The following is a 27,624-nucleotide window of genomic DNA, read 5'->3' as shown; positions in this document are numbered from 1 at the left end:
TGGATGCCTTTAAGGTTCAGGAGAAGTACAGCAGAGTGCTGAAAAAGCAGATGTACTGTTCTGTACTGAGCATATCTCCCCCATATTGCATGACCTGCACTGGCTGCCGATCTTTTGGCATATTAGGTTCACAATCCTGTCACTTGTTTTCAGATCACCTAACAGGAAGGCACTGGATAGTTTGTGCTCGGCCTGAAGATTTATAGATCTCTAAGCTTGCTGAGATCCAAAGAGAGGAATCTATTAAATCTCTCTTCCCTTCAAATTGCTCGTTTATGCAAAATGAAGGGAACAGGTGTTTCAATTACAGGTCCCACCATTTGGACCTCACTTCCAGACATGATAAAGCTGATATTCCCTGTACGTACCCGGATCAGTCCAGACTGTGGGGTTGAGCCTCCTTTCCAGCAGGTGGAGACAGACTAAAACTTAAAGGATGCCCTATATCAGGACAGAGCCTATCTTCTAACCCTTCAGTATTTGTCTGTCTCCAGGAAGCTGGAGGTATACCTTAAGAGGGTCTTTGAGGTTTTGGCATTGGGAGTTCGCGCGGCCATCTGCGGTTCGCTCACCCAGAGGGCAGGACTCCTTTGGGTCCAGCAACTCCTCACCTCCCAGCAGTTGCTGCCGGAGGAAGCAGACCAAGTGGACCGGCTGGAGGTCGTAATTGGCTACGGGGCTGATGCACTCCACGACCTGCTGCGAGTTTTGGCGAGGTCCATGGTCTCCGCAGTCTCGGCTAGGCGTCTTCTATGGCTTCGCAACTGGGTGGCAGATTCCTCTTCCAAATCCAGCCTGGGATCTCTCCCTTTCAAGGGCAGGTTCCTCTTCGGCCACGACCTCGATCAGATCATCAAGTCTCTGGGGGAGAATGCGGTCCATCGGCTGCCTGAGGACCGACAGCGGACTTACCGGCCGTCCACTTCCTTCAGAAGTCATCTCCGCACTCAACGCCGCTATCGTGGCTCCAGACAGCTGGTGCCACAGACGCCTTCCTCCAGATCACAGTCGTGGCCCCGTTCCTTTTGTGGCCGCAGAACACCTAGAGAGGGGTCGACGCAAGGTGTGTTGCCCAAGCCCCCTCGATGCCAGGCTCGCCCACTCTCCGACACCCCGGATTGGGGACCGCATCTCCCTCTTCTTCAGGGAGTGGGCCAACATCACGGATCAGTGGGTCCTGGATATTCTAAGGAACGGCTACGCGTTGGAGTTTGCTCGCATCCCAAGAAACAGGTTCATCTTCTCACCTTGCGGTTCGAGTCACAAGCGACTAGCGGTGCGGCAGACCCTCGACGGGCTCCTGGATCTCGGGGCCATCTCTCCCGTCCCCTCCGGAGAGGTGGGCTCGGGCCACTATTCAATCTACTTCGTGGTCCCCAAGAAGGATGGAAGCTTCCGTCCCATCCTGGACCTCAAGGAGGTCAACAAGTCACTCCGGGTATTCCGGTTCCGAATGGAGACCCTACGTTCAGTGACGGCGGCGGTACATCAGGGAGAGTTCCTCGCCTCTCTGGACCTGACAGAGGCCTATCTTCATATTCCCATCTGCAAGGCTCACCAGAGGTTCCTTCGCTTTAAGATTCTGAACCGGTATTTTCAATTCCAGGCCCTTCCCTTCGGCTTGGCGACTGCCCCGCGTACCTTCATGAAGATCATGGTGGTAGTGGTGGCCGCTCTTCGTCGGGAGGGAATTTTAGTTCATCCTTACCTGGACGACTGGCTCATCCGGGCGAAGACCTTCTACCAGGGACAGTCGGCGGTCAACAGAGTAGTTCAACTCCTCCAGTTGCTCGGCTGGGTGGTGAATTTCAACAAGAGCAGTCTCCACCCATCTCGTGTTTGGACTTCTTGGGTGCACGCTTCGACACTGCTCAGGGCAAGGTTTTTCTATGCCCAGACAAGGCGCAAGCTCTCCGAGAGCAGATTCAGCGTTTCGTGGCCCTCCCGGAGCCCACCGCTTGGGATTATCTACAGATCTTGGAATCCATGGCCTTCACTATCGATCTGGTGACGTGGGCGTTTGCACATCTGCGTCCCTTACAAGGGGCTCTACTCTCTCGTTGGAAACCGGTGTCACAGGACTACCAGGCCATCCTCCCTCTCCCCTTGGAGGCCAGGAACAGCTTGTGTTGGTGGTTATATCCCCCACATCTGGCTCAAGGATCCCCTCTCGAGATTCCCGAGTGGGTGGTGGTCACCACCGATGCTAGCCTGTCCGGCTGGGGAGCAGTGTGCCAACGGAGCTCTGCGCAGGGCCAGTGGACGAAGGCTCAGGCCACCTGGTCGATCAGTCGTCTGGAAACAAGAGCGGTTCGCCTGGCGCTCATACATTTTCTTCCTCTAGTGCGGAATTGGGTGGTATGGATTCTGTCGGACAACGCGACCACAGTAGCTTACATCAACCGCCAGGGCGGCACAAGAAGCCGGCAGGTGGCTCTCAAAACAACCCGCCTGATGTCATGGGCAGAGCGCTTCCTAACACGCATGGCGGCCTCTCATATCGCAGGTGTAGACAACATCCAGGCGGACTACCTAAGTCGGCAGACTCTGGATCCCGGGGAATGGGCCCTCTCCGACGAAGCGATGCAACTCATCATTTGTCGCTGGGGGACACCATCGCTGGACCTCATGGCAATGTCTCTCAATGCCAAGGCGCCATGATTCTTCAGTCGCAGGCAGGAGCATTGCGCAGAGGGTGTAGACGCTCTGGTACTCCCCTGGCCGGCTCGTCTCCTCCTCTATGCCTTTCTACCATGGCCCCTAGTGGGCAAGGTTCTACAGAGAATAGAGACACATCAGGGGCCCGTCATCCTGGTGGCTCCGGAGTGGCCACAGCGCCCGTGGTTTGCGGACCTGCTCAACATCGCAGTGGACGGCCCCCTACGTCTCGCCCATCTTCCTCACCTGCTTCATTACCTTTTTTGAACCCAGCTACACTAACTGCACTAACCACATCCTCTGGCAACAAATTCCAGAGCTTTATTGTGTGTTGAGTGAAAAAGAATTTTCTCCGATTAGTCTTAAATGTGCTACTTGCTAACTTCATGGAATGCCCCCTAGTCCTTCTATTATTCGAAAGTGAAAATAATCGAGTAACATCTACTCGTTAAAGACCTCTCATGATCTTAAAAACCTCTATCATATCCCCCCTCAGCCGTCTCTTCTCCAAGCTCTAGATCTTCAGGTTCTTCTGCCTGACAACCCCTGAGCAGGCAACAGTTGTGGAGTCGGCCTTTTCGCAGCCGCCGGCCTGGCAGGGATGGTTCCGCCCAGGGTGTGGGTGGAGCAAAATCTTCCCAATGAAGCGAGGCCGGTCCACTCCTCGGTGCTACTAATTGGGGGCTGGCTGGCTGTTTTTTGTTTTGGGTGGAGTGGGCCAAAATTATCTCCGACCAGTGGGTCTTGGTTGTAATAATTCGAGGTTACGCTTTAGAATTTGCTAGGCCTCTCAGGGATCATTTTCTTGTATTCCCATGCTCTTACCATCAAAAGGCGTTAACAGTGTGAGCTACTGTCTGTCACCTCTGCGAGCTGGGGACCATTGTGCTGGTGCCTCCTGCAGAGCAAAGAACATTCAAATATTCCATCTACTTCGTAGTGCCCAAGAAGGAAGGCACTTTCAGGTCCATCCTCTACTTGAAGAAGGTGAACAAGGCATTTCGGGTGCCGCGTTTTCACATGGAGACCTTGTGGTCGGTGAGTACAGTGGTCCACAAGGGAGAGTACTTCACATCCCTGGACTTGATAGAGGCTTACCTGCACATTGGCATTTGGCCCAACCACCAAATATTCCTTCGGTTTATGATCCTAGGAGAGCATTTCCAGTTTTGCACCTTGCCTTTCGGTCTAGCTACAGCGCCCAGAGCCTTTACCAAGGTAATAGTGGTGGTGGCAGCGGCCCTTTGGAAGGAGGGAGTCCTGGTGCACCCTTACTTGGACGACTGGCTGATTTGAGCAAAGTTGGAATCTCTCTGTCGGGAGGTGGTGGATCGGGTCCTGTACCTCTTGCGGTCCCTGGGATGGATAGTCAATTTGGCCAAGAGTCATCTGATTTCCTCCCAGACCCTGGAGTTCTTGGGAGCTCTCTTCAAAACAAGATTGGGCAAGGTGTTCCTGACCGAGGAACGGATCCACAAATTGCAAGCTCAGGTTCGCTCGCCCTTGGCCGTGCGCATGACCAGGGCCTGGGATTACCTGCAAATTCTGGGATCCATGGCTTCCACCTTGGAGTTGGTCCCATGGGCCTTTGTTCATATGAGGCCTCTTCAATCCGCCTTGCTATCCCGCTGGGATCCGATCTTCGGACAGTTTCAACTTCCGCTTACAGAATCTGTGCAGTCTAGTCTCCCTGGTGGCTCGCCCCGGACAAGCTTTGCCGCGGGGTAGCCTGGAAGTCCCCTTTCAGACAGTGGTGACCACAGATGTCAGCCTTTCCGGTTGGGGGAGGCAGTTTGTCAGAGCAGTTCAGTCCAGGGTCTTTGGTCGGTGACAGAATCCTCGTGGTCCATCAACCAGTTGAAGACCAGGGCGTGCGTCTGGCTCTCCAGGCTCTCCTTCCCCTGGTGAGGGGAAGAGCGGTGAGGATCCTGTTGGGCAACACGACAACCGTGGCTTATATCAATTGCCAGGGAGGCACCAAGAGCCGAGCAGTAGCGCTGGAAGCCTGGGAATTGATTAGCTGGGTGGAACTGCATCTGAAGCGGATAGCAGCTTCTCAATTTGCAGGCTTGGACAACATTCAAGCGGACTTCCTGAGTCATCGCCAGTTGGATCGCGGGGAGTGGGAGCTTTCGGAGCAAGCCTTTCGACCTATATGTAGCAGGTGGAACCAGCCCTGCATGGACTTGATGTCGACTTTTCGCAACGCCAAGGCCCTGAGGTTTTGCAGTCGGCGTCAGGAGACAGGAGCAGAAGGGTGGATGTGCTTGTCCTCCCTTGGCCATCAGATATCCTGCTGTTCGTGTTTCCCCCCCCCCCCCCTCCTGTGGCTGCTCGTTGGCAAGGTATTGCGCCGCGTGGAGGCCCACACGGGGGACATAATTCTCGTAGTGCCGGAATGGCCGAGGTGCCCATGGTTTGCGGATCTGGTCAACCTAGCAGTGGATAGCCCTTGCGATTTCAGCTCCTGCCAAATCTCTTAAATCAAGGCCCCATTTGTTTGGAAGGGGCAGATCACTTTTGTCTAGCGGCCTGGCTTTTGAGAGGGAGCGGCTAAGGAATAAGGATTATTCGGATGCTGTGATTGCTACTCTTAAAGTCCAGGAAAACCTCTACTTTCCTAGCATATGTCAGGTTGTGGGGTGTTTTTGAGTCTTGGTGTGTGGATCACAAGTTAGACCCCACTAGTGCCGCCGTGAGTGATATCTTGGCCTTTTTACAGTATGTACATAAACAACCAACCAAGGACTAAAAAATATATGATGTATACTGATGTCCGGTATCACTTATATGAGCTAAAAATTAAAAATGGTATAGAACAGATAGTGAAGCCATAACCAATGTATGATTTTAGCTCATATAAGTGATACTGGACATCAGTATATATTATACATTTTTGAGTCCTCGGTTGGTTGTTTATGTACATATATTATAGGGAGGACTAGCAAGGTCACATGGTTTGTTGCTTTTTATAGGATGGTCTGGTTAAGGGTTTGTCCTTTAATTCCCTGAGAGTTCATGTAGCTGCTCTGGGTTGCCTTTGTGGTACAGTGTGAGGGTTCGTTTGGCTGCGCATCCGGACGTTGTACGCGTTCTTTGGGGAGTGAAGCATTTATGTCCTCCCGTCCGGAATCCTTGTCTTTCCTGGAGCCTCTACCTGGTTTTGAAGGCTATGGTGCATCACCATTTGAGCCTTTAAAGCGCGCAACTTTAAAGGATCTTACTTTGAATGTGATTTTTCTAGTGGTTATAGCCTCCACTCGGCGGGTGTCAGAGCTTCAGGCCTTATCCTGTAGGGAACCTTTCTTGAGGATTACTGACACAGGAGTGTCCTTACGAATGGTTCCCTCCTTTCTACCTAAGGTGGTGTCCTTTCATGTGAATCAGTCTGTGGAGCTCCCTTCTTTCCAGGGTTCAGATTCCTCCACTCCTCAGTCCAGAGAGTTGCGACAATTGGACGTGAGACGGGTTCTCTTACGTTACTTGGAGATTACCAACAGTTTCCAACTGTCGGATCATTTTTTGTGCTGTGACGTGGTCCCCGGAGAGGACATAAAGCGTCTAGGGCCACTATTGTTCGGCGTTTGAAGGAGGCTATCAGCTCTGCGTACATTTCCAAAGGTTGGCCGCTGCAGGTTGGGCTTCATGCTCATTCTACCCGATCGCAGGCGGCCTCTTGGGCTGAGTGTCAGCAGATTTCGCCACAAGAGATCTGTAGGGCAGCTACCTGGAAATCTTTGCACACGTTTGCCAGACACTACCATCTGGATGTCCAGGGCTCAGAAACAGGGGGTTTTGGCGAGAGTGTGCTTCAAGCGGGACTCTGAGTCCCACCCAGTGTAGGGAAGCTTTGCTACATCCCAGATGTCTAGACTGATCCGGGTACTTACAGGGAAAGGAAAATTGATCCTTACCTTCTAATTTTCGTTCCTGTAGTATCACAGATCAGTCCAGACTCCCGGCCAGGTTCGGTTAGGGAAATTTGAGAGTCCGCTCAATTAGTGTTTAGCTTTATGTTCTGGTCCCGCACCGGTATGTTCTGCAGGCGACAGGTCTTATTGAATTTCCAGGGTTTTCTTCTTCCCTCTGCTCATTTGGGGGAAATTGTACATAGTGTGAGTTGTGTCCTGTTCATCTGGCTTGGATATAGCTGAATACTGGCGGATTGCAGGTGGCACCTCAAGGGGCAGTGTCATCAAAAACTTCTCTGTCTCCTTCTGCTGGAGGGGAGGCAAAACCCAGCTGTCTGGACTGATCTGCGGTACTACAGGAACGAAAATTAGCAGATAAGGACCAATTTTCCTATAGAGCAGAATAGAAATATTAAAAACCAAAAAAAACATGATTTTTTTTTTTTAACTTTTCTTACAAAGGGAAGGGGGTCATAGAAGAGCAAAGTAACATTTGTCTTGTTTCCCAGGAATCTCTGTCATGGCCTCCACACCGGACAAAGCCAGCGATTACATGTTCCCTCTTCTGAGCTTTGCAGCAGCCCATGTTCCAGCAGAGAAGCACAAGGAAACGCCTCTCTACATCCTGTGCACAGCAGGCATGAGGGTCCTCCCCGAGAGGTGAGCCCAGTGCTACTCACTGTCAGGCCAATTCAGTAAGAAACGCGGGAGAATGGGCGCTCCGTGTTGAGCACCCGCTCTCATAACGCGCGCCCAGCCACCTCTCCTGGGCACGAGATCCTATATTTAAATGAGGGGTTACGCTCATTTAGAGCAGGAGAGGTGGCTCTGTCAGCGGGTTCAGGAAACTGATGCTCAATTTTATGAGTGTCTGTTTTCCGAACCCGGTGACAGCCATCAGTTAGGAAAACAGACGCCGTTAAAACTGAGTGCTCTTTCTCCTAAACGGACCGGTAGGCACATTTTGTTTTTTTTTAATTTATTTATTTTACATTTTTGGTTCCTCCAACTTAATATCGCTAGGATATTAAGTCGGAGAGTGTACAGAAAAGCAGTATTTTTAGCTTTTCTGTACATTTTTTCGGGTTGCTCATAAAATAACACCTGCCCTTGGGCAGGCGTTAATTTATGAGTGTAAAATGTGCTGATTGGCCGCACATTTTGTTTTCAATATCCCGGGTGACTAACTAATAGCCTCATTAACATGCATTTGCATGTGATGAGTGCTGTTAGTTTCCAGGAGGTTTGGCTGCACGTTTTCGACGCGCTAAACCCCTTACAGTAATAGACGTGCGTCGAAAACATGCGGCCAAACACGTGTTAAACAGTGCACACGGCCGGGCACACTTTACAGAATCGGCCTGTGTATGTTTTATGGTGGGTGTTTGGGGTGGAGGGGCATTAAGGATGCTATCGTGTTCCCTTTGTTGCAAAGCTGTGTGGATCTTTTGTAAGATAATAGTGAGAAGTTAATGATATTGCTGTATGTGTGAGAACTCCCATTCACCACTCCCCCCCAACAACGCACATATAGCAGTATACTATGTGTATATACATAGAGCACATCCTTGTATGGCATGATTTGGGTTTCTTTGTATTAGTTTGGCAGTAATGTGACATGCTAGACAGGGATCAAAACTTACAGTGGTGTGGTTTGGCCAAGGGCAACCACCTTTATTTTTTGGTCCATATATGTGCATGGCACTGATCCATTTGACCTGCACCACTATTTCAATTATGGGACAGGGGGGCTGATGACATCAGCGGATCGAGTAGCTGCTTGACCCGGAACTCCTGACCGAGCCGATCAGCATCTCAGTAATATCTTAGCCATCCTGGACGCTGTTTGAGCGGAACTTTAAGTTTTCAGTCCTCTATAACCTCCAGATGTCAAATCTGAAAAAATTGATTGACTTCCACAAGTTTTCCTACCAAAAATCCGATCGGGAAGAAAAAGCTGAAAAATTCAAGATGGCGGCCGTGACCGGAGACGAGCTGCTTGAGGTCTCTGACGACTCGCCTTCACTGACTGACGCTGAGGTACCATCCTGGGGTGAGTTTAAAGCCTGGTTTGGTGAATTAAGCCATGACCTCAAATCATTTAAAACAGAAATAAGAGAGCTAGTGGGAGGAATGAAAGAGGAGTTGAGTGACATGGGGAGACGTATTTTTGAATATGAAACCCTCACTGAAGCTCAGACAGACAACTTGAACAAAATTCAAAAAGAACATAAAGCTATGGCAAGTGAATTACAACTTCTCTCATCTAAACTCGAGGATCTAGAAAATAGAAATCGGAGAATAAATCTAAGATTTCGTGGGATTCCAGAATCCCCAGAGTTTAACAACTGCATGCAAGTAATATCACAGTTGTGCACAGACTTACTCCAAGCAGAGACTGGAGAGGCTGCCACAAGTTCAGAAATAGCAAGGCAAGTGAAGATTGAAAGAGCTCACAGAGTTCAAGGCCCGCGTCTAGCTAATAAACCTAAAGATGTGATCGCTTGCTTTCATGACTTTCATGTGAAAGTAAAATAATGGCTCTTGCAAGACGGAGGGGGAAAATACAACTAGAAGGCCATGACATCCAGGTATACGCTGATCTCTCCCCCGCTACCATTAAAAAGCGTCAGGATATGAGACCTGTTACTGCAGTCCTGATCAAGGAAAACATTAGGTACCGCTGGCTCTTTCCGTTTGGAATCGGATTTTCCATGCAAGGTAAATCATACAGAGCTCAATCAGTGCACGAAGCGGCTGGAATTCTTAAGGAACTTGGATTCAGCGTGACAGGAGTGCAACCATCTTCCCCTCCACGTGCCGAACATAAAGATGAGCCTCGCTGGCAACTGATGGGGAAGGGGGGAAAAAGGCTTCGCAGAACCCCAGACCCAGAGATCGTGGATGCAGCGCCTACATGATGTGCCATTTGCTGAACTTTGGATGAGATGGTTTCTTGCCTTGCCGTATACAGAGATGGATGGCTAAACCAAATAAAAGCGGCTATGCTGGTTTTTCTTTTCTTCTTTGAATAAAGATGCTACCGGGATGGATGGCGACCGACATGCTGACTTCATTCACCCGTGACTGGAAGGGGAACCCAAGAGATGATTGTGGTTCCTATAAGGGAGGGGGGTGGGGGAGGGGTATATTTGGGATCTATGCTATAAGTTTCAAATATGACTTTTTTTTATCCTGGGTCAGTATTCGATGTTCCCTCCAGCAGTTGTTTATTGCGGGGACTTCTCCTAGCTTTTGACAGGATGGGGCCTATTCATTTTTTTTTTTTTCTCTTTTAATTGCTTAGATGGTGACTTTCAAAATAATGTCCTTGAATGTTAAAGAGCTGAATTCACCCCGCAAGCGTAAACTGTTATATAAAGATTTGCGGAGGGCGAATATTGCCATCGCTTTTGTACAAGAGACACATTTGAAAAGATGTTTTGAACATTTAATGCGTTCAGATCACTATCCTTTTCAGTATTGGGCTGCTAGCTCTAAATCTGCTCGGTATACAGGAGTGAGGATATTATTTCAAAAAGACTTTGCTTTTGAGTTAATTGAATGTTTGTCTGATTCTATGGGAAGGTATCTTATGCTTATAATTAATGTAGCTGGGGAAAAGTATACGTTACTCAACATATATGCCCCTAATGTGTCACAATCTAAGTTTTTTTTATTGCCTTATTATATACAGTGCAAGTGAAAATAGAAGGACAGCTAATTATGGCAGGTGATTGTAATATTCCATTAAACCCTGCTGAGGATACTTCTGGGGGTAAAGGCTCGGTTTAAAAAAAAAGATCGCACCAGCCTGCTTACATTTTTAAACCACTTTCAGCTAATTGATGTGTGGCGGTTTTTCCACTCTACTTTGAAAGATTATACCTTTTTCTCAAAACCCCACAACACGTATTCCAGACCGGATTATATCTTTGTGGATAAGGGGATGTTACATAAAGTGCTGAAGGCCTCTATAGATGCTATCACCTGGTCCGATCACTCCCCAGTATGGGCGGAAGTATCCTTCCCCAAATATGATAGGGGCAAGCGTTTTTGGAGGCTTAATGATAGTCTCCTTGACAATGAATCCTTTATTATTCAATGCAGACAAGTTCTATCTGAATATACTTCTTTAAATAAGACCCCTGAATCATCCCCCATAATCATCTGGGATTGCCTGAAGGCAGTTATTAGAGGGACACTCTTTGCTCGTGCCTCATATGTTAAAAAAAACTGGATTTACGGGAGCGTAAAATCCTGGTAGCTAAGTTATTGGACCTGGAACAAAAACATAAACAAAATCCTACTAAAGAGATGGGTGTAGCCTTAGATCTCTGCAGATCACAGATTGGAGCGTTAGATGCGGCTAACATCGCACATGAGCTAGAACAAACAGAACAACTTTACTTTGAGGGTGGTAATAAGGCAGGGAAGCTCCTTGCGAACAAGTTGAGAGCCAAACGCTTTTAAAATATTATCACAAAAGTTAAAGATGAACAAGGTAATATGCTTACCTCAAATGATAACATCTGTCAGAAATTTTTGCGTTTTTATTCAGAGTTATATTCCCACAATAGGAATATTGAGCCTCAAAACATCACAGCTTTCTTAAGGGATATCCCATTACCTAACTTAGCTGAGGAGGCCTGTGTGATGATTGATAAGGAAATATCAGAACTAGAGGTGGTCCACGCCATTAAGCAACTCAAAACAAACAAATCTCCGGGCCTAGACGGTTTCACCGCAAGATTTTATCAGTGTTTTATAGGTGAATTAGTTACACCACTTACTAATATGTTCAATGCTCTCCGGACAGAAGGTACCTTAAATCCCAATTCGAATGTGGCCGGAATAACGGTACTTGCGAAACCAGGCCGGGACCCCACACAGTGCGGATCCTATAGGCCTATATCCCTGCTCAATATAGACCTTAAATTACTAGCCAAAATATTGGCCAATAGGCTTAACTGCTATATTGCTCAGATCATCCACCCAGACCAGGCAGGGTTTATCCCAAGCCGTATGGTGTCTGACAACGTCCAGAATTATTGAACTCCTTATGGTGGGTTAAGCGTCATAGGATTCCTTTTTTATTTATGGCCATGGATGCAGAAAAAGCCTTTGACTTGGTTCATTGGCCCTTTTTATTTCAAGTTTTGCAAAAAATGGTGTTTGGTAGTTTCTTTATTAATTGGATTAAAAAGTTGTATTCTACCCCACGGGCCTGTATCAAAGTGAACGGTGGTTACTCCACGTTCTTCCCGGTGGAGCGAGGCACTCGACAGGGGTGCCCACTCTCCCCGTTATTATTTGCCTTGTTTATTGAATCGTTAGCACAGAAAATAAGGGACTCTACTGAGGTTACTGGTATACAAGTGGGAAAATATGCATCTAAGTTAGCTATGTTCGCAGACGATGTAATACTTACCTTAACCGACCCTCTACGCTCATTACCGGCAGTGGTTGATATTATCAAATCTTATAGTCAAGTTTCTGGTTATTCCATTAACTGGGATAAAACTGAAATTCTGAATATTACTTTAAAGGATGACCAAGTGAGTGATCTTAAGGCTAAATTTGCTTTTAGATGGGCGAAAGGAAAGATTAAATATCTTGGCATTTATCTTGGATCACATCAGGATATCTTTAACCTTAATTATCCTCCCCTCATTATGAAATTGTATAAAGAGTTGGAAGAATGGAACCGCTATCGCATCTCCTGGTTGGGCCGCATTGCCACCTTCAAAATGAATATATTACCAAGGATCAGCTATTTGTTTCAAACTGTAATATTCCCACTAACATCCTGTTAAAATGGCAACGTAGAATTATGAAATTCCTGTGGCAGGGGAAGCATCCCAGGATAGCTCAAAAGGTTCTATATCAACCCCGGGAAAGGGGCGGTTTAGCTGTCCCCAGTCTTTTAAGATACCATGCAGCGGCCCAGCTACAGGTTGTGGTAGAGTGGCATAGAACAACCACTCGCAAACCTTGGATAACCTTGGAACAAGAACGTTTGGGGTCTACTCCCCTGACAAACCTGCTCTGGCAATCCTGTAGAGCATGGCCTAAATTGGACACTTTACCAACCCCAATTCAGCACACCTTACAAATCTGGCATAAATGGAAAACTACGTTGGTGGGTGATAAAATTGGATCCATACATTTATCCCCTTTCTACCAACAAGATTTCTTAAAGGGCAGGGCATTCACAGTCTTCCGATCATGGCTCGCCAAAGGCATATATAATTACGGCCACTTATGGGAAAATTCTAATTGGGTAGAGTTCTCGACTTTACAATCTAGATTTGAGTTGCCGCAGTCAGAATTGTATCATTATTTACAACTGAGTAGCTATATACGTGCTTCTGGTATTCAACCGGATCTCGCTAAAGCAGTAACTTTATTTGAAAATTATTGTAAGTCAGCAGATAAAGTCCAAAGACTCATGTCAATTATGGGACAGGAAGCATGACCACGTGGCTTGACTATGCAGGTGCTTGGGTTGCTGCTATGGCTTCTTCCTTGATTGGGAGAAGGAATGACATGCAATGGGCTGGGGAAGGCTTGGAGTTGCCCATAGATGGACGGCATTATTTTCTCGTGCTGGCCTGATGGCTAAATGAAACCGTAACCAAAGTTCTACTCTTGCTAGACATGAGGTGGTTTTTGTTTTTTTTTTTTAAGTGTGTGACCAATGGAATGACTTCCTTAGTGAGTGATTACAGCCTTTGTTCTAGGTCCTGATTGGTTCTGTATAAAAGATGCTCGATCGATGTTTAAATTACAGCGTATGCTAGCAGAAAGAAAAAGCAGCTATCTAGTATTTAGTCATTTTTATATACCGTTGTTCCAAATAAAGATTACAACAGTATTTTCCTTGGATAGGGTGCATCCCACCAGCAATGTGCATATGACAAGGAATGGTGAGCCCTCGCAGTACTTTTTAAAAAACAATTGTGTTTGCCCCTGCAGGGAGCAGATGGCGATTATAGAAGATCTGGTGAGGAATGTTCCCTTGAAATTTGGTTTCCTTTTCTCGGAGTCTCATGTCGAGGTGATCTCAGGGAAACAAGAAGGTACTGAACGAGAGAGGGAGAATTTCAGTATTGGGGCCGTGAGGCCCAGCACGTTAAAGTCATAACTGGCAGCTTAGTTGGGGGGAAGTGACCTGCAGGGTGATTTTCAGCCAGTCAAAGAATATATAAGGATAGTTTACATGAATTAGATCTGTGGGGTAGAAATGAGTTTGTTATGCCTTTTCATTGAATCTAGTCATGCGAACAGAGAGTCTATCTCAAACTGTACAGTGGAGAACTGTTTCAGGAGCCAGTATACTAACCTGCAAATGGGAATGAACTGGGACTGTGCAAAATTTTCTTCTCAATATTATTCACATGGCCTTGTGGGGGATCTTTTGGTTATAGTTTGCAATTTCACTTGAAATTTATCGCAAAAAATCTGTATGCCTCCTAGTTAAGTTTTTCAGAAAATTGCCACTTTGTGCAGTTTTTCATGCATAATTTTACTAAGACAGAATTGCTAATGATCAGATTTGTGAAATTTTTCAGCTCATTAATGATTTTGCATAATTTCTGTGAACACCTTTGCAAGAGCAAAATTACATGTGGAAAAACAGCAACTAGCATGTGTCATAAATTAACAAACACAATTACACCCTTTGCTGATTTTGTGTGTGATCTCACACTTATTAGAGAGTAAATTCAAATATTGCAGCAGGGAAGTAGCTGCTGTAAAAATGTTCAATTTATCAAAGCTTAGGGAACTTCACTGGTTGCCTGTAAAGTTTCAGTCGGAGTTTAAAATTTTAGTACTTGTTTGTAAGGTCCTGAAACTAAATGTAACCTCTTACTTGGCTGATTTGTTGCACCAGTATATCTCAACACGCAGTTTGCGCTCTGCTGATAAATGTTTGCTGTTGATTCCTTCTATTCATGGGGCACGAATGCAGGAAACCCGGGGTAGATTACTTATGATGGCTGGGCCAAGCTTTGGAATGCCCTACCTGAGGCTCTACGTGCCTGTGATAATATAAGAATACTTGTTTAGACAGGTTTTTTAATCCAGTACCTAATGTACTGTTTGTGTAATTTTTGTGCTATTTTATTATTTTATAACTGTTTTTGTTATTTTGTTTTAATTTACTAAATGCATTTATTTGTTGTATTTCTCTTATTGTAATCCGCCTAGCACATCTTTTGTTATAGGTGGAATAAAAACATTTTAAAATAAATAAATCGCAAGCGATGTCAGAATGGCTAATGATGGCTGAAACTCTTTTCTTGTTCTGTTTCTTAGTAAATACAAGCAGATTGTGAAACGTGGGAGGTGCCACTGTTATTGCTTTAAGTGTGACAAACTGAATTCCAGCCTGGCATCTAGCTGTGGCATTCAGATTTTGTTTTCTTTTCTTCAGGGGTATATGCTTGGATCAGTATCAACTTTGTTTTGGGCCGGTTTGACCACATTGAGGACGGTAAGGGAAGTGCATCATTTGACACTTGTTCTTAATATTGTTTCCCTCCAGCATACTCCTTTTGCAATGTCTGCCCAAGCTATTTGTATAATTTATGCTTGCGATGTCCTAGTTCCCGCAGTGTGTCAGTCTGCAAAGTTTTTTTTATTTATTTGTACATATAATATGGTTGTATCTTGTACCTTCAATAAGGTTATCCCTGCCTGTACCTCCTCCTAGGTACTATTCCTTTTACCTTCTTCCTTACGGCTTTCATTCTCTGCTGCCGCTCATTCTCCTTTCTTCTCTCCTGCTCCCCTCCCCCCATCCCTGTTTTTTTGTATCTTCCGTCCTTTTTCAGTTATATTGTAAACCGGCATGATGTTTCCACGAATGTCGGTATAAAAAAGTTAATAAATAAATAAATAAGTGTGCTTGTGAGCCTTAAACCACGCTGCTGTCATGTGCAGGGGACAGACCTCTCCGGTTATTTTCATTTTAGATGACGAAGCGGTGGTTGCAGTGACAGTGGGCAATCTGGAAGAATTCATTCTTCGCAAACGGACGGTTGGGATCATAGATATGGGCGGTGGCTCTCTGCAGATTGCTTATGAAGTCCCCAGTTCTGTGACTTTCTCTTCTCCAGAAAAGGTGTGTGTTGGGGAAGCCAGTGCAAGGGATGTGGAGTAAGAAAAGAAAAAGCGATGCAGTTTTGAGACTGCCCTGACGCTCTCACTTCCTGTTGATTCTGATGTATTAGCATGGCTCAGGTATATGTTGTCAGCGTGCACTAAACTTTATGATGACAGATTTCCTGCCTCACAGCTAATCCTGTCTGTTAATGGTTTTTCTTCCTATGCTGGATGACCCAGGAGGAGGCAGCCAAGGCCATGCTTGCAGAGTTTAATTTGGGCTGTGACTTGCAACACACGGAGCATGTGTACAGAGTCTACGTAACAACTTTCCTGGGCTTTGGAGGGAATTATGCACGGCAGCGATACGAAGACATGATTTTCAATGAAACAGTTACCAGAAACAGGTAATTCACTCAGAGAAGACATTGTAATAAACTATCATTAACTGTTGTGAAATTGCAAAGTAATCACATCAGCCTTGCTTAGTGCTCCATGGCAACTCCAGAAATTTACATATTGGGTGGGGGGTATTCAGGGGGTAGAGAAAATTTCAGGGTGGGTAAGTACCTAGTGTCTTTTCCTCCAAACAATCAGTGGTCTGGCCAGACTGGAGGGGCAGCTGTTGGCGGGGGGGCAAGCTCCTTGTCTGGACTCGCCAAGCCTGGTACTACCAGATGTTTACCTAAAGAAGGACTGAAGGTTACTATTAGATGAGGAAAAGGTTGGAGAGCAGTTTTACCCTTCCAGAACAGTTAGTTTAGTGTTGATAACAAACACTAGATTCAGAGGGGCAGAGAGATAACTGTATTGCTTTAGTGATACCAAAGCACAGTTGAAGCCCCCAGTGCCCTGCTGCATTTTAGGGATAGACTCTGTGCCAAATGGGGATATAAAATTCTGCTTCCTCTGCTTGGATTTCAGCAAAGCGTTTGATATGGTCCTGCATAGGAGGCTTATGAATAAAATGAGAAGTCTGGGAGTGAGCGCCAAGGTGGTGGTGTGGATTACAAACTGGTTGACCGAGAGGAGACAGCATGTAATGGTAAATGGAACTCTCTTTGAAGAGAGAGCTGAGTTAAGCAGAGAAAATAGGCAAATTTCACCTTCTGTCCCTTCTACAATGTCACTCACAAAGATATTGAAAGGATGCAGTCCCAACACCGATCTCTGTGGCATTATTTGTGGATAATAGTAAGATCTGCAATAGAGTGGACACGCCTGAAGGAACAGAGAGAATGAAAAGTGATTTAAGAAAGCTGGAAGAGTGGTTGAAGATTTGGCAGCTGGGATTCAGTGCCAAGAAGTGCAGAGTCATGCATCTGGGGTGCGGCAATCCAAAAGAGCTTTATGTGATGGCGGATGTAAGACTGATGTGCATGGACCAGGAGAGAGATCTTGGGGTAGTAGTGTCTGGAGATCTGAAGATGGCAAAACAGTGTGACAAGGCAATAGCTAAAGCCAGAAGAATGCTGGGCTACATAGAGAGAGGAAAAACCAGTAAGAAGAAGGTGGTGATAATGCCCTTGTACAGATCCTTGGTAAAGCCTCATTTGGAGTACTTGGTCAGTTCTGGAGTCTGAATCTGAAGGGGGATAAAGGCAGAATGGAGGTGGGCCAGGGTAAGTTGCTGGTGCGGTGGTTACTACCCTTAACCAATAAGCCTGCATCCTGTTAACCCAACTCCATCATTGCTCTCTGCTTCAACGGCAAGGGGTATCAGGGAATTGGATTCGTACAATAACTAACGAGAGCCCTGACTTATGGTTTGGGAAACTGAAAAGCATGGGGGTAACCTGGGGTAAGTCTGGAAACCTGACAGGTGTAGACTTTAAAAAAAAAACAATACCCAAAAGAGAGGTCAAGGGAAGGTGCTGCGATGATATGTAGACAGGGGATCAGTTGTGATTCCTGAAGGTGGATGCCTTGCTATAGGCTGTTACCAAACGAACCACCATTCCAATAGAAGGAGGGGCAGCTCTAACCGATGCACAGGATAGGAGGATTGAGTTTACCCCTTAGGCAGGCCTTTGGGGCTAAGGCAATGAATTTGGCAAGTGCTTCTTGCGGCTGGTTTGTGTCTCTCTCAAGAGACATGAGAGGGGTCCAATGGCAGACCGGTGATGGAACTGGGGGCTACATTCTTAGTCAATGCAGGCTGTGACTTGATGTGGGCGGCCACTAGAGGAATGTCTTCCATAATAGCAGTTAAGTGTCAGTTGTGGCTATGAAATTGGTCAGCAGGCACTATTTCCAAATCCCATCTCACAAGGTTACCCTCTAAAGGTTCTCTTATTCAGCAGTGAGTGGAGAGCCTGGTGAATAGCTGGGGGGATTGCCGAAGGAAAGAGGGCAGCATCCCGTCCTTTTGGGGCGAAGTGCCGCTCCAGGGATTTCCGTTGGTTTCATCCTTACAGAGGAGCAACTCCTCAAAGGGCTTGTCCCTTTGGAAGATCTCAGTCCTTTCAGCCTAAGAAGCCTCGCAGGGTGCGAGCTCTGGAGTCGGAGTGCCTCAATCTTCATGATGGTGTGAGGGCTCACCTACTAGATCAGGAGATAGGTGGACATCTATCTCACTTTAATCAAAGGTGGGCCTAGGTTTCGCCAGACCAGTGGGTCTTGGAAGTAGTAAGGCAAGACTGAGTTCTGGAATTTCTCCGGATGCATTTATGGTCTCTCCTGGCAAGTTTCTGCAGAAGAGAGTGGCAGTAGAGACTACTTTAAGTAGGCTGTTGGATTTGAAGGCCATAATTCCATTCATTTTGTCGTTCCCAAGAAAGAAGAGGGGCCCTTTCAGTCCATCCTAGATCTGAAAGGACATTTGCTTGTGACCTATTTCAGAATGGAAACACTAGATTCCATAATAATGGCAATGCAAACACAGGAATGTTTTACGTCTCTCGACCTGTCAGTGGCTTATCTGCATATTCCCATTTGCCAGGAACATCGTTTCCTACGCTTTGCCGTTCTGGGATGTCATTATCAATTTCAGGGCTGGCTATGGTGCCCAGGACCTTCTTCAAGGTCATAGTGGTGGTAGCGACGTCTCTGTGTAAGGAGGGCATTTTGGTCCATTCGTATCTGCCCAACTGGTTGATTTGGGCCAAAAGTGTAGAAGTGAGTCACTTGGCATCTCGCAATGTGATCTCCTTGCTTCAGGTATGCGGCTGGGTGAACTTGGCCAAGAGCAGTTTATAACCATCTCAGACTCTAGTGTAGTTTGGCGTACGCTTCGATATGGAGCAGAGCAGGGTGTTTCTGCCAGAGAGTCACATTCAGAAATAAATTACTCAATTTCAAGCGTTGAAAAGGGCTATTCACCTGATGATGGGATTTTACCTGCAGGTCCTTGGATTGATGGCAGCCACATTGTACATAGTCCTGTGGGCGAGGGTGCACATGTGGCCAAGTCAACATATGTTGCTCTCCTGGTGGAATCTGCAGTCACAGGAGTTCATAGAGATACTCCACTTGCCATTGGACTTGAGCATCCAGTTGCAGTGGTAGTTACAAATGGATCATTTTCAGAAAAGGGGTTTCCTTGGAGACACCAGATTGGTTAGTGCTCACAACAGATGCGAGCCTCCTGGGTTGAGGGGCTCGCTGTCAAGAATTGGCGCAAGGTCACTGGAATACAACAGTGGACCATCGGTTGGAAGCACGTGCAATTCGACTGGCATGTTTACAGTTTGCTGAGCAGTTGGAAGCTCAAGCAATAGGGATAATGTCGGACAATTCCACGACTGTGGCCTACACCATTATCAATACGGAAACAGAAGCCAACAGGTGTCAGTGGAGTCAGATGCACTCATGATGTGGGCAGAACAGTATTTCCAGGACATAACCGCTTTCCAAATTGCTGGGAAGGGCACTGTAAGAGCCAGCTTCCTCAGCAGACAGGCCTTTGGACCCAGGAGACTGGGAATAGTGACACGCTGAGGTCACTCAAACTTGGGTTACTGGTGACCTTTGGTAATATGAAGGTACCATGGTTCTTCAGTCGCAGAAAGGATCAGAGAGTGCTGGGCATCAATGCTCACATTCAGGTTAGGCCGCGGAGCGGAGTGTTGTATGTCTTCCCACCATGGCCGATGATAGGCAGGGTCATTCAAAAGATTACAAGCCAGACCAAAACTGTACTTCTGGTGGCTCTGGATTGGCCCCAGAGGCTGTGGTATGCCAATCTTCAGAGGCAACTGGTGGACAGTCCATAGGAGGTCCATACTGCAAGACAATCCGGGTCAATTTTGTTTTATGGTTTTGCCCTTGAGAGGGCTTGGTTGCTGAGGCATGGTTATTCTTCTACAGTGATTTCCATATTGCTCCGGGCTAGGAAATTATTTTTACATCTCTAGCTTATGTTAGAGTTTGGTGAGTGTTCAAGAACTGGTGTGAGGAGTGAGGTTCTCACCCTCTCAAAAGTTGAAATTCCACTGGTATTGGAATTTTTGTAGGAAGGCTTGATTAAAGGTTTGGCCTTTTAACACTCTGAAGGTGCAGGTAGCAGCTCTCGCTTGCTATAGGGGGCGAGTCAATTGGTGGAACTTTATTTATTTATTTATTTATTATTTTTATATACCGACATTCATCTCAATTGAGATATCACACCGGTTTACACTCAGGTACTGTAGGTATTTCTCTATCCCCAGAGGGCTTACAATCTATGTTTTTGTACCTGAGGCAATGTAGGGTAAAGTGACTTGCCCAAGGTCACAAGGAGTGACAGCAGGACTTGAACCCTGGTCTTCTGGTTCATAGTCCACTGCTCTAACCACTAGGCTATTTGTCTTCCCATCCAGATGTGTCCTTCGTCCTCCCTTGCGGCCTCCTTGACACCTTAATCTGGTCTTGTGTTTTTTGGTGGGTCCTACATTTCAGCTACTGCATGATCTCTCTTTGCATTTGCTCAGCTTGAAAACAGTTTTTTTCTCATAGTAATCTGTTCAGCACGAAGGATCTCCAAGCTGCAAGCTCTTGCTTGCCATGAGCTGTTTCTGCAAATAACTCCAGGGGCGGTACAGTTTAGGACTGAACCTTCTTTTGCCAAAAGTGTTTTTGGAGTTTCATTTGTATCAGTCTGTTTCCTGGCCCACACTGGACAGGGATAGAGATGAGTGGGATTATCGATTGTTGCATGCCTTGGATGTCATTTGGCATTAGTGCAGTACTTGAAGATTACTCGCTCTTTCAGGAAGTTTTTGTTTGTGCTTCATGGTGAAAGTAAACAAGGTGCACTGGCATCGCGAACAACTGTAGCCCGTTGGATGCAGGAAGTCAGCACGGTTGCCGGTGTGGATGCAGATATCCCATTACCTTGACAGGTCAGGGTGCATTTCACTCGAGCTCAGGTAATTTCGTGGGTGGAGCTTTGGTTGTTGGCTCCTGTCGAGATCTGCTGAGCAGCAACGTGGTCCTCCTTATACACTTTTCCAAGCATTACTGCTTGGATATTGGGGCGCAGGAGGATGTGGCTTTCATGCGTGCGGTATTGACGGGACTGCGGGCAGCCTCCCGCCCTTTTCGGGAGTAACTTTGCCTGAGTGCAGACAAAGGAGAAATTGCTACTTACCTGATAATTTACTTTCCTCTAAGGAAGGGATGCCAATCCACAACCTTCCCTGGGCTGCCTGCTTTTAGTTAGTCCTTTGTATGTGGACAATGAAGACTATGTTAATTTGTTTGAACAACTGGTAAGTGACATATCCAGCCCCTAAGATTGATGGATGTTAAACTTTTCTGCTAAGCTCAGGGTTTCTCAATTTTCTAGAGATACTGGCAAGCTGATGTTGGGGCAGGGCTATATGTTGGATGCCATTAGTGAGTCCGCTTTACTCTGTCTCCATCTGCTGGTAGGAGTGCGCATCCACAGGTGTGGATTGGCCTGCCTTCCTTACAGGAAGGAAAATTATCAGGTAAGTAGTAATTGCTCCTTGCTGCACTTTTTTTCTTTAGGTTCTGAAGTAGCTGTGGTGCATTTGCATAAATTAGCAAACATTTCTTTAATTAATGTTATGTTTACTGCCTCACCAAACAGGCAAATTTTATAGAAAATCTTTTAAAATGTAAAAAATGTTCATTTTGAAAATAAGATTTTCACCCTTTTTTTATAATGTGGATATGATTTTGTTTTCATTATCTTTCTTTTCTGTTTGACTTTCTTCTCATTTTTCTTCTCTTTCCCTCACACTGCTTTCTCGCTACAACCTGTCTCCCACTGTCTTGCCTCCCCCTCTCAACGTGTTGTCTCATCTCTCTTTCCCTTGCCCCCTCTCAAAGCATCTTTTTTTTTTTCCCTCCCATCCCCCAGCAGCCATCGGTCTTAGCCTGATTTAGCTTTAAATTCTTTGCTATTGCGGCAGCAGCTTTCTATCTGTTCCTCTCTGCAATTCTGCTACCTAAGCGACCTGGCCCAGCAGAACCTTCATATTCCTGGAAGTCTGTGCAGCTGGGAGTATGGCAGTAACATTGGGCTGAGCAGCTTGGAGTAGGAAGAGTAGTGTGGTTAGCAGCAGGACTATAGGGCAAGTTACTAATGGCTATAGCACTAGAGAATCTGAAGCAGCAGAAAAATCAGATCTCTTGACCAGGGATGAGAGGCATGGTTTTAGAGCATTTTCTGCAAAATTGAAGGATAGCTTGGAAGGGGGCAGCAGGAGCCAGTTGCCACAGTTTTGTGATAAAAATTAGATTCTGCAGCAGTTGCAACAAACTAGGGGAATATCTAGAATATCCCCTCCCCCCTCCCCCCCCCCTTCTATCCCTTTCGCTGACATCAATGGTCTGGTACCTACCAGCCCACCTGTACATATATTGTTTATTGTTTAATTTATTTTTTCGCATGTTCCTTTAAAATCTCTCTTTCTCTATCCTTCCTACTGCTGTCCTCTCTCCTCCTTCATTGCTGCTCCCCCTTCCCTGTTTATTGTATTTCACTCTCTTGTTAACTTGTTATAATGTAAACCGGCATGATGTTCTGACGAATGTCGGTGTATAAAAATCAACAAATAATAAATAAGTAGGACTGAGTTACTGCTCTTGCAGTAGCGCACAGCCTCTGGGAACCTACGGGGAGAGACTGCTTTATCTTTATTTGCCATCTTTTATCTTCTGCTTTCTCCTTCAGCCCAGCTTATCTGGGAGACAAAGTGGTGCAATGACTAATACATTGCTTTGATGCTTCTGGAACGTGAGCTTAGCCTTGACCTGAGCATGATGAAGTCTTATTGCTGAGCAGTGTTTCTCAACCCCCTAGTTTGTGGACCAGCCCCGGTCCGCGGCAGCATTTCTGCCAGTCCATGGAGTAACTGTGATTGCAAGAGGGTGAAGAGGAAGCAAGACCTGCACTGCAACCTGCAGCACACCCAGCAGAGACTTTTCCTGACCTGCTCCGAAGGGTTTTTTGTTTTTTTTCTTAGTTGGGGCTGACCCTGATGCCCCATCTCAGGGAGAGGGGCGGCTGCAGTTAAATGCCAATGGATGATTGCTCTGCTCTCAGGCTCCAGCTCCCATACAGAAGTCAGGAGGGGACAGGGCCTGAGACGCTCTCGGTCTCATTAACATTCGTGTGCAGTTGTGTCCCTTCCAAAGACTGAGCCTCCAGACAAGCCCCAGCTGGGGGAAAAAAGTCCACAGGGTGGGTGTATTAACTCTCTAGTAGTGTTGCTAGCTGGAAGGGGGAGGGAGGGATTTCTTGCTCTTTATTTTAAATGATAACTGATGGCTGACTTGGGGGGGCTGGAGAGAAAGAGAGAGTGATATTTGTTTTTTCTTGTATTTTAAACAACCAACTGGTGGCTGAATGGATGGGGGAGGGAAAGAGAGTGAGGGAGGGATTTTTTTTTTTTCACTGATAAACTGATGGCTGGCTAGGAGGGGAGAGAAGGGGTTTTTTTTGTTTTTGTTTGTTTGAGGACAGTTATGTTTGCTGGCTGGGAAAGAAAGGGGGAGAGAGAGGGCTTTATCTTTTTTTTAATAAGGGCAAAGTCTTTTTAGAAAATGTTCTTAAACTGGCTAGTTATCTTTTTAAACTGGCAGAGATAAGCTTCAGGGCTGACCCATGAAATTAAAGACCGGGTATGGGAGGGAGATCCCGTCCTCATCTCTCCTCTTCCCCCCCCCCCCCCCCACCCCCACACACACACAGTAATCAGCACTGCAGTCCGTCCATGTAACTTAAGGAAGGTAGTTAGCCAGTCCCTGGCATACAGAAGGTTGAGAGAGACAGTTGTAGTTTGTGCTATTTAGCATACTTGCCGGTTTTCACTGAAGGATAGGCACAGTGGATTTTCAGGTATTATTCCTCTTGCACAACCACTTCGAGACATCTTTGGATGTCATTAGGGTCCGCGGAAGTACTGGAGGAGTTTGTGGTATATCAGGTCAGGATTATATTTTAGCTCTATTGATAAAGATAGTTTGAATTTTGTTTTATGTGTGTTTTGAAAATGTTATAATGTATAAAATGTTAAAATGTGAATATTTTTTCAAATATGTAAATCTGATCGATCTTACTCGCTTTAACCGCCTTTCCTGTTGTAGGTTACTGGCCCAGGAGACAGGCATGAGACCTGATTCCCCATACTTGGATCCTTGCTTACCTGCAGAGCTGACAGATACAGTAGAGAGAAGTAGCCAGGCTCTCCATTTGCGAGGGAAGGGAGAATGGGATGCATGCCGACAACAGCTAGAGCCCTTGCTCCTCAGATCCAATGCCAGCCAGGCCTATATGAATGGAGTTTACCAGTCTCCCATTGACTTTACCAACAGCGAGTTTTATGGATTCTCTGAATTCTTCTATTGCACTGAGGATGTTCTGCGTATGGGAGGCGAGTACAACAGCTACAAATTTGCTAAAGCAGCACAGGTACCTATTTATCAGATTGGGCATGCCCAAACACACTCAGGCCGATGCAATACCATGCGCTCTGCTGGCGCACAGGTTGGATGCGTGGATATTGCATCAGCCTGATTGTAACAGAGCAATCCATGTTTGGTATTTCTCCCCTTGTAATATGCTTTCTCTACATCCCTGGTCTAGGATTACTGTAGTATGACCTGGTCAGCCTTAACTCAGCGGTTCCACAGTGGTCTGTTCTCCTCTCATGCAGATCAACACCGGTTAAAGTAAGAAGGCTCCCATCTTTGGAAACTGTTATGAAAAATACAATCCGAGCTGGTTAGTTGGTAAATTGAATATGTGCCTAGATTAAAAAGAAATATTTGGATATATCAGGCCATGTTTAATAACTATTAGAAGACTGATCACTGGTAGGAGGTACATTTCACCTACAATTGTTTCATCCATGTATCTGAATAATTAAGTCTACTATCACAAATTGTGATTGGGGTGATGGTAGCAGAGATGGAGCTCTTTTTGCTGATGAGCTTTGGTGACGGCATGCTGTGTCAATAAATTGCAGTACATCCAGTTAAACTGATGAAGTCAAATGCTCTTTTCCCAGGTATCAGTGTTTTAAATCTGCTTGGATGTACCAAGTTCTTCACGATGGATTTCGCTTTCCCTATGATTACCCCAACCTGAGAACTGCCCAATTAGTGTATGACCGAGAGGTGCAGTGGACGCTGGGAGCCATCCTGTTCAAAACACGTTTTCTGCCACTCAGGTATTATTTATCAGGATGTAAGAAATCCCAAAGTATCTTTTGACTGAAAGCAAAGCTCTCCATGATTATGGCGTTAGTTACAGGAGCCTTTGGAAGTCTTTTTTTTTCCTATGAGGAAGGTCATTATATTTGCCAGTGAAACAAAAGTTGCTTCTAGGACTGTCCCTAGTGGGAAAAGGGGAATAGATTGAAATTAATATGTGGGGCACCAAATTTTGGCAGCTTTCGGCAGAACAGCTGAAGTGTGGCCCACTTGTAGCAAAGTTCTTCCTTGCTGTGCTATGGGCCTGTAGTGGCAGCAGCCTGTCCCTCCTGCTGGCAGGAGGAGAGCAGCAATTCTTACCTGCATCGCTTAGCTTAACTCCGACATCTGAATGTGTGGGGTCAGGGGGTCCCTCGAGACTATGGGATCTTGTGCAGTTCAGATTTCAAGAAGGCAAACGTAAGTAAGAAGCACTGCTTTCCTGCCGCCCCACACGCCACTAAGATCAGACCTGCTTCCATCTGCTGCTCTTGTCCTAAACTTGCCCTGGAGGCAAGTGTTGGAGATCTTCCTCCAGGAGGGATCAGCTTCTCCATTTCCTGCAGAAGACAGGAAAAAGGTGAAGGGAGAGCTCACTCTTTTAATGTGAGCACTAAATATCTAGTAAGTTGTTAATGATCGCCTTCTACGCCCTGTGGTTACTTTTTCACATTATTCAACTCTTGCCCTTTTATCCAGTTGTTGGTTAACTGTTCTCCCTTTACCATTTCTGAGGCAGCATGGGTTTTTTTGGTCCCATAGATCCTCCTGTCTCTTTTTTTCTTCCTGCTTAATCAGAACCAGCGGTGGGAATCTGACACTATGAGCCTTCATTCACAACTACCTGGAGATTTTTCCTCTATTTTCATAACCCCCCCCAGCCCTCCTTCAATCTCGAAACCCTCTATCATGGGCTCTGAATCTGGCCCTTAACGTTGACCTTGATGCCCCTCCTAAGAAGCTGTGAATGAGGCTTCTGCAGCATCCCCAGCTGACCTATGATGCAGAAGCCCTGATCCAGTAATCAGATTAGGGACCCCCCTGCATGGCGGCACATGGAACTGCCACTGAGTTACCAGGCTGGCCTCCGAGGCAGTATGCATTTACAAGAAGGAGATCAGCTCCAACAAATTTGATCAATTTCTTTGGTTGAAAAGGGTTCCCTGTATGTACCCGAATCAGTCCAGATGCCTGGGCTCATACATCCCTGCCAACAGGTGGAGACAGAGAAAAAAACTTGCCTGACCCTGCTACATAAAGCCTAGTGCCACCTGCAGTTCCTCCGTATTTTCTCTGTCTCTAGCAGATGGCACAGGGTGCTCTATCTGCAGTTCTGCGGGTTTTTTCTTTAACACTTTTCTTTTGAGCCTTCCTCCCGGGGGTTTTTGTTTTTTCCTTTGGATTCCTGGTGGGTCCTACCCTGTCCAGTAGAGGCAGACGGGCCGGGGGTTGTTCCCTTTTGTGAGCCTGTCTGTGCGCCCGTGAGGTGTACTTCTGGTTGTCCAGATCTCTCCCTTATGAGGCCGCCCAGGCGGCTGTAGGCTCTCCAGGGATTTTTTCATTCCCTTATGGCTGAGACTACCTGTTTCTTTTAGTCAGATTTTTAGCTCTTAATGTATTTTTCCATAAAGTTTAAAAAAAAAATCAAAGGCTGTTTTTTTTCTGGCAGATGGCAGCACAGCTCTGACGGCGATTTTCCCCCGGTAAGATCAGCTCTGGGGTGAGGGAGGCTTTCTTTTTCCTTTGGGTTTTTTTCTTTTTTCCTCTCAACGGTATTTTTATTTCCTTTCCTCAGCATGACCCGAGGTACCGCGTGTCGAGCATTTGGCTCGGCACGATCGCGTCTAAACAGGGCCGGTCTTTGTGCTTCATATTCGGAGGGCGGGGAGGGTTCTTCCGGAGCTCCTCCACCGGCGAAGCAGCATTGTTACAGCGATTCGGGGGCTATTTTCTGCTGCAGTGCTGTCTGGAGTACTGATTCTTCCGCCAAGGGTGCAGGAACGGCAGCCATCTTGGATTTTTCGGCGGCAGTTCCCGCACCATCGGGGAGAGTGGAGGAGGGTCCGCCTCCTTTGTCTCCGACCCGTTCCGACTTCAGGGTCAGTCGGGGGGGCCTTGAGGGGGTGGAAATCGTGAGTGGGCCTGGTCCTGCCGCTAGCTCTGAGGGTGTTGGGGCTGTAAAGTGTTTTTCCCCAGAATTTGTTTTATTACTGCATGAGGCCTTTTTGGCCAGCAAACAGCTTGGATGCGGAGTTGGCCTTAATGCTGAGCAGACTCTGGGAAGTTCGTTGCCGGGCTC

The 27,624-nt window shown here is 46.4% G+C and overlaps 1 protein-coding gene across 6 annotated transcripts in view; it reads left to right on the top strand.

Moving 5' to 3' along the window:
* Positions 1–27,624, top strand: part of ENTPD7 (ectonucleoside triphosphate diphosphohydrolase 7) — a 53,238-nt gene that overhangs the window by 15,748 nt on the left and 9,866 nt on the right. For all 6 annotated transcript variants that reach the window (XM_029610092.1, XM_029610090.1, XM_029610093.1 and 3 more), the window contains 8 exons: positions 7,079–7,229; positions 13,548–13,651; positions 15,010–15,069; positions 15,551–15,699; positions 15,921–16,087; positions 24,219–24,543; positions 24,718–24,803; positions 25,142–25,303. In XM_029610092.1, coding sequence (XP_029465952.1) covers positions 7,079–7,229; positions 13,548–13,651; positions 15,010–15,069; positions 15,551–15,699; positions 15,921–16,087; positions 24,219–24,543; positions 24,718–24,803; positions 25,142–25,303 — 1,204 coding nt within the window. The remainder of the gene's footprint in view (positions 1–7,078; positions 7,230–13,547; positions 13,652–15,009; positions 15,070–15,550; positions 15,700–15,920; positions 16,088–24,218; positions 24,544–24,717; positions 24,804–25,141; positions 25,304–27,624) is intronic.

Source organism: Rhinatrema bivittatum, chromosome 7, assembly GCF_901001135.1.
Source record: "Rhinatrema bivittatum chromosome 7, aRhiBiv1.1, whole genome shotgun sequence".
Lineage (NCBI taxonomy): Eukaryota > Metazoa > Chordata > Amphibia > Gymnophiona > Rhinatrematidae > Rhinatrema > Rhinatrema bivittatum.
The sequence above is the reverse complement of the archived record's forward strand: the minus strand, read 5'-3'. Positions and strand labels throughout refer to the sequence as shown.